The sequence below is a fragment of the Coffea arabica genome, chromosome 1e, assembly GCF_036785885.1.
Source record: "Coffea arabica cultivar ET-39 chromosome 1e, Coffea Arabica ET-39 HiFi, whole genome shotgun sequence".
Lineage (NCBI taxonomy): Eukaryota > Viridiplantae > Streptophyta > Magnoliopsida > Gentianales > Rubiaceae > Coffea > Coffea arabica.
This window is the reverse complement of record NC_092311.1, coordinates 9945814-9952486: the sequence shown is the minus strand read 5'-3', so window position 1 is coordinate 9952486 and position 6673 is coordinate 9945814. Positions and strand designations below refer to the sequence as shown.

The 6673-nt window shown below is 41.0% G+C and overlaps 2 protein-coding genes and 1 non-coding gene across 3 annotated transcripts; 1 reads left to right on the top strand and 2 right to left on the bottom strand.

Annotated features, from left to right (window-relative positions):
* Window positions 1-3959: 3959 nt before the first annotated feature.
* LOC113691398 (uncharacterized) lies at window positions 3960-4766 on the bottom strand. The gene has a single exon (XM_027209525.1). The coding sequence runs from the start codon at window positions 4764-4766 to the stop codon at window positions 3960-3962; it is 807 nt and encodes a 268-aa protein (XP_027065326.1).
* Window positions 4767-5108: 342 nt separating this feature from the next.
* On the bottom strand, window positions 5109-6035 carry LOC113691389 (uncharacterized). The gene is made up of 2 exons (XM_027209513.1): window positions 5584-6035; window positions 5109-5379 (listed from the first exon to the last, which is right to left on the bottom strand). Exons 1-2 carry the CDS (start codon window positions 6033-6035, stop codon window positions 5109-5111), a joined length of 723 nt encoding a protein of 240 aa, XP_027065314.1.
* On the top strand, window positions 5428-5534 carry LOC113719687 (small nucleolar RNA R71). Its single transcript, XR_003454978.1, has one exon. It is a non-coding gene; the product is annotated as a small nucleolar RNA R71 (small nucleolar RNA).
* Window positions 6036-6673: the final 638 nt, after the last annotated feature.

Sequence of the window (6673 nt, the reverse complement as noted above, 5' to 3'; positions counted from 1 at the left end):
ACCCGTCAACAGCAGAAACAACGACACCGAGCATAACCACAGTCATAGTCATCAGGCATGGATAACGACCAAAACTTAGAAAAGGAAAAGAATTATGCATGAGACTCGAGTCCTATGCAGATTGTGTTAAACTAACTTTGAAAGGAATCCATTATACCTGAGAGCACTTAGGCTGCTACACGGACAGGAGAGATCCAAAGGAGTCGAACGGTTCTGGAAATCGAAATCCTCGAACCAAGTTGCAGGAAAATCCCGGTGTTGATGCCGGCGATACCAATCAAAGATTCCTCCTTTTCTTTTCTTGTTTCTGGCCGAAGCCCCTCCTCTCAGATCTTTCTCGCTCTCGTTTTTGCTCTCTCCAAAAATCCTTCTCAGCCGTCGCTCACTTAGCCTTAGCCGTCCAAAACCTCCCTCGCTCTCTTGGCGTATCCCTTTGCCTTTTATATGGGAACCTCAGGTCCCTAAAACCCTCAAAACTCATCTTGATGGCCCTAAATGATTCTAGCACCCGACCCCCCTCCTAGCCATTGATCATGGTTTTGAATTGGAGCCCTTAGATGGCCTGTATTTACCTCATCTTAACGGAGCCAGAAAACGCAGTAATGAAAATAAGCCAAGTGCCAGAAACCGCAGAAACTATCTTTTTTTCCTTTTTCCATTCATTTTTCTTCTTTTTTCCTCTTCAGAACAGCCCAAAACCCGCTATCGGGTTTCCCTTTTTTCTTTTTTCTTTTTTTTTTCTTAAATAAATAACAATAATACAAAAATAACAATTTAAACAATACTTAAATAAAATGTATAAAATTAGTACGCAAAATATAAAATAAAAGGCTACAATTTTCCTCTTTTCCCCTTTTTTCTTTTACTTTTTTTTCAATAAAAAGAAATAAAACATATTTTTCCTTAATTTTCTCTTTTTTTTTTGGCAAAATTTATGCTAAAATGACTTAAAACAAAAATAAAAGACTAAAAGTAAATAAAAACTAACATGAAAAATAAATAAATAATAGTAAATAAATAAATAAAAATACACTAAAAATTTGGTGTCTACACACATGTGAGCTAATCACTAAAAAGAAAGAAAGAAAATGCACGAAAGATGGCCAAATAACAAACTAAAGAAAAAATAATAATAATAATAAAGAAAAAACATCTAAAAACTAGAAACTCTAGCACCCCCATATGTTCCCCCCCACACCTAAATCCTACATTATCCTCAATGGAGGAAATAAAACAATTAAAGCGAAGAGAACAACGAAACCTCCCTCTCGAGTAGCTAAGGGGTAGGCAAGAACGGTGGAGGGAAGCCGATGTGGTGGAAGTACGCGGCCAAGTTCTAAGACATCCTTGCCACTTGGCGGGTGATGTTCGTCACTCTCTCAACTACGTGGTAAATCTGAGCCCACAAGTGGTGCGACTTAACATCAGAGGCCATCGGTGGGGGAGGCGCAGAAGAAGAGGGCTTGGGCCTTACCATTTTCTCCAAATGTCATTTCAATCAACAAGAGACAAGAATTGCCCACAAATAATGTAAACAGCAAATTCAAAACAATAACAATTTAATAGCCACTGGTGCCTTCCAAATGTCAATAGAGAGCGACACAACTTGCCCATCCAAAATCTCTCTAAATATCTCCAATTGCACAAGAACAACTCAATCACACATGCCCAGCAGTCAATCAGGTATCCAACCAAATAGAACTGACACATGCAAAGAAAAATACTCCAACCAGTATCACTGGTGCAAAACGTAGTCCAAAATCAATGAAATTGCTATAACAGAGTAGAGCAGTAGTAAAGCAATAGCCCCAAGTGTTAATCTAATCACAAGAAAGAGAACGTGCCACCAACAGAGCAATATCAGAGCAGATCAATTGCTAATAATGTCTCCCAATTCATTAGGCAACTTCAGAAATAACTCAACCAGAATCCCAAAAGAAACCTCAAAAAACTTAGCAATTGAAGGCAATGGTCAGAATATTTTCCAGCAATTCAATCAGATGCACCCAACTGGAATAAGCAATGTAAATGGCATAGAAACCTCCCAATTGAACAAACAAGTGCAGTATTTCAGCTCACCCAAAATCTCAACAAATGGCTCCAGTTGGCCAGTTAAAGTCTTAACTCAAAATCAGCAATTCCAATTAAAACAGCGTAGATATTGGACAATAAGAACGCAGCCAACCAAATAGAGGTACCAAATTGAGGTTTAGTTACTCCACCAGTACCACTGGTGTAGCGAATAATGGAAGATAAATCACACACGACCCATACCAAATCACGGATAAACCAAAATAACAACTAATCACCGCCAACAATTTGAGGACCGAGTTACAAATACCTCCACCGGTCGATAGGCAAAGAAGGTGGAACTGGTGGTGACTGACATAGGGGCAGCGTCATGCGACTCCTGCCCGCAGTGGGCTGGGCGACTGGCGTGAAGCGTTGTGTGAGTGGCGATGGCGCGTGTGCTACTGTGGACGGAGGAGATCACGAGTGGGGGAAAGCGGTGGTATCGATGAGGACAGCGGCGGTCAAAGGTGGAGCAGAAGCGAGCGGCGTGGCTGAGAGGGCTGGTCGGGGCTGTGGAGTGAGTCTGGTGGTCGGCGGACAAGCTGGAGAGAGACGCGGGGCTTGGGCAGCGGAGGCGCACGATGTTACGGACGGCGGCGGGCAAGAGATCTTCTGTGGTGGAGAGAGCGAGACGCGGAGGGAGCAGCTGCAGCTCGCGGACTCTAGCAGCGGCGACTTGTTGCTGCTTCGCGTGGCTAGGTGGAGGAAACAACGGCGGCGTGCGGCGATGGTGGCCTTGGCGCCGGCGTGGCTGGCGGAATCGGCGGCGGGCACAGAGGAAAAGAAAGAAAGGGCAGACAGGGGTAGCGGGGGAGAAGAAAGAAAAGAGAAAGAAGGAAGAAGAAAGAAAGAAAGAAAAAGAAAGGAAGGAAAGAAAAGAAAAGAAGGAAAAAGAAAGAAAAGAAAAAGAAAACAAAATAGTTTTTATTTTTTGTCTTTGTTTTGTTTTCAAATTTTTTTTTTGTTTTTTGTTTTCTTTTCTTCCTAATTTTATTACTTTTTATTTTTTTTTGTAATTTTTATTATTATTATTATTTTTATATTAAAAAAAATCTTTTTTTTTTAAAAATTTTTTCTGAATATTATTTCTACAAAACTTATTTTCGAAAATACAAATTACGAAATAACAGAAAATCAATAACCGTTTTTTTTTAGTTCTTTTGAATCCTTACCTTTCCCGCGAACGTGACGCGGGCACGTCAAGAAAGCACGGAATGAGAAACTTTCCTGGTTACTTGACGCAGGCACGTCAAGAGGGCAAGAATCCCTTCTGACGATTCTGACCATGAGACGCGGGTGCGTCATGAGGGCAAGAACCCCTTCTGACGATTCTGACCTTGAGCTCTCCCGCGTCATGACAAAAGGACACTTACAAATCATCAAAAACGAAAATTGAAACCCAAAATCAGTCAAATTCAAGGAAAACATATTTAAACTATCACACGAAATCAAAACAAACAATTGAAAGAAACAATTGGATTGCCTCCCAATGAGCGCCTTTCTTTAACGTCTTTGGGTAGACATTGGACACCATTTTCAATCTGGGTGTAACTCAATTTTCCAGGAAATCGGTGGCCCTCCTTCAGGATCCAAATAGCCTTTGAGTGCAGTCTTCTTTCTTAATTTTCTACTCCTTTTCACCTCATACGGTGCTTTCATCCCCTTATACTTGTGCTCAGTAAATTTGAATTTATCCCTACAAGCAAACTCAGAAAATTCATGCACAGAGGGATTAATAGCATGAATAGCAAACACAAAGTGAGAGTTAACAGGATGTTCCATTGTATCAAAATTATTAAAGTGGACTAGTTCTCCATCAAATTTCATGGACAATGTACCCTTATTAACGTCAATTTTTGTCTGTGCTGTGCTAAAAAAGGGTCTACCTAGTAGCACAAAGGTGAGGGGTCCGGGGAATGATCATCATCCATATTAAGTACATAAAAGTCAGCCGGGAATATCAATTCATTAACTTTAACCAGCACGTCCTCTACCAACCCATCAGGGTATGCATTTGTTCGGTTAGCTAATTGAATTATTATCTCGGTTTCTTTTAATGGACTGAGGTTCAAAGAAGCATACATAGATTTAGGCATTACGTTGATCGATACTCCTAAATCTAGCAGGGTATTCCTAATCAGAGTATTAGCTATCTTACATGGGACAGTAAACCTACCTGGATCCCCACACTTTGGTGGTAGCTTTCTTTGGAGAACTGCTGACACATTCTCCCCAACAATAACTCTTTCATCTCCCCTCAGCCTCTTTCGATTGACACATAGGTCCCTCAGAAATTTTGCATACTTCATCACTTGCTTGATGGCGTCTAGTAGGGGGATATTGATCTCTACTTTGCGAAGCACCTCCAGGATCTCTTTCTCCTTGTCCTGCTTCTTCGATTTCTCCAACCTGCAAAGAAATGGAGGGGGATTAGTTTTAACGTTTATGATCGGGTCAGGGAGTACCACTGGATTTTTGGTGCTTGTATTCTCTGCCTGAAGTTCTTTCTCAATCTTCTCTTCGTCCTTATCCTTTGGAGTCACGAGTTCGGACCCCTGAATTTCCTTCCCGCTCCTTAAAGTCATTGCACTTACGTTCTTTAGGTTCAGTTCAGGTTGGGATGGCAATCTTCCATTTACTTGAGACTCCAGACGGTTGATTGATATTGCCATCTGACTTATCTGATTTTGCATCGCTTATATCTGACCCATTCGACTTCTTATGTTCCGTAGTTCGGAGTCCGTCTTTTGCTGGTGTTGTGCAGTACTAGCCATCAATTGTTTCATCATATCTTTCAAAGATGGACTGGCGCTCGGTGGAGGTGGTGGTGGTCAAGATTGATACTGCTGCTGGTACTCTTGTTGTCTACTTGGCATAAAATTGGACTGCCTACTCCCTCCATAACTGAAGTTGGGATGGTCCCTCCAACCAGGATTGTAGGTGTTCGAATATGGGTCATATTGATTTCTTGGCGCGGGCGCGTGATCAGCCATGTTCACTTGCTCCACACTTTCTTCTTGAATCATTGGGTACATCTACGTAGAGTGACCCAAACCAGTGCAAATTTCGTACACCTTGGCCTGAGATGCGTATCCTACAGCCAGTTGCCTAACAAAAGAAGTCAACTCGGTCAACTGCTGCTGGATAGAAGATGTCTCTACCTCATTTACCTTACGTATTGGAACATCCTCCCTCGTACCGAATTGTTGTGAATTCTCTGCCATTCCCTCAATTAACTCCCACGCTGCTCTAGAAGTCTTATTCACCAGTGTCCCTCCACTCGCAGCATCAATGATACTCCTGTCTCTGAAAAGTAGCCCCTCGCAAAAATATTGTATGAGCAACTGCTCACTTATTTGGTGCTGGGGACACTTGATATACAATTTCTTGAATCGCTCCCAGTACTCATAAAACGACTCCCCTGGATGCTGCTTGATACCGTAAATTTCTTTGCTTAAACTCGCAGCTCTAGACGCAGGGAAATATTTATCTAAAAATTTTTTCTTCAACTGGTCCCACGTGGTGATACTACCCGGTGGTAGGTAGTATAACCAGTCTTTTGCAGAATCTTTCAAGGAGAAGGGGAATGCCCTCATTTTTATCTGCTCTTCTGTGATTTCTGAGGGTTTCATACTATTACACACGATATCAAACTCCTGCAGATGCTTATACGGCTCCTCACATGATAAACCATGAAAAGAAGGTAAAAGATGAATTAGACCAGATTTTAATTTGAACGGAGTGTTATTATTTAAAGTGGAAAAAGTAATGCATAAAGGCTGCTGATTTAAATCAAGAGCAGCCAACTCCCTTAATATTCGTGCATTAGCCATAGCAATTTTCTCTTGATCAGAGTCACTCGAAGTGTCACCAAACGAATCCTTTGGTTCAACTCCTGGCTCAGATCTCTGAGATACAACACTGGACTGCTCTTCTCGGAGCTGTCTGGTTTCCTTTCTCATTCTACGCGCGATCTTCTCTACTTCAGGGTCAAAAATCAAATCACCTGTACGAGAAGACCGAGAAATACACTAGAAAAATACCAGAAAATTAGAGCAAAAAAAATGAATTTAAAAAGAAACAAATAATAACGCCAGTCCCCGGCAACGGCGCCAAAAATTGACAGGTTGTCAGCCTGTGCAATAATAAAACCTACTCAAACTAAAAGTAATTTCTGTAGATAGCGGTGAGCAGTGTCGAATCCACAGGGACTGGGAGTAATTGTTTCTTTTCAAATTCACAGTGACAAGGGGGTGTTTTTATAACAGGGGTGACAATTTAAACAATTCAACTAAAAGTAAAATAATAAAAATAAAACAACCAACTAGAAATTAAATAACAATTTACTAAAATCAAATGAGTGATAATTAAGGATCTTGCCAAGAAATAACTTCAGCAATGGTTCACCCAATTGATCATCGATGCACAAGCAATTCCAATTATTTATTAATAAATAGGTTATAACTGCCAAACAAGCGATGACAGTCAACTCCTCCTTACTGTGTCGGTGATTAAGGTACGCCTGTTAACCACTACTCTAATTGAGAAATAATCTTAGGTACGCCCGTAAGATTTAATTCCCCAATTGCCTTACATATTA

Bases quoted from the DNA above. Each gene is read 5' to 3' on its own strand.
- LOC113691389 (XM_027209513.1), bottom strand. From the start codon at position 6,035: ATGAGAAAGGAAACCAGACAGCTCCGAGAAGAGCAGTCCAGTGTTGTA. The intron at 5,380-5,583 runs GTTGAAGAAAAA...GCTACTTTTCAG, and splicing joins AGTATCACCACGTGGGACCA to AGACAGGAGTATCATTGATG.
- LOC113691398 (XM_027209525.1), bottom strand. From the start codon at position 4,766: ATGCAAAATCAGATAAGTCAGATGGCAATATCAATCAACCGTCTGGAG.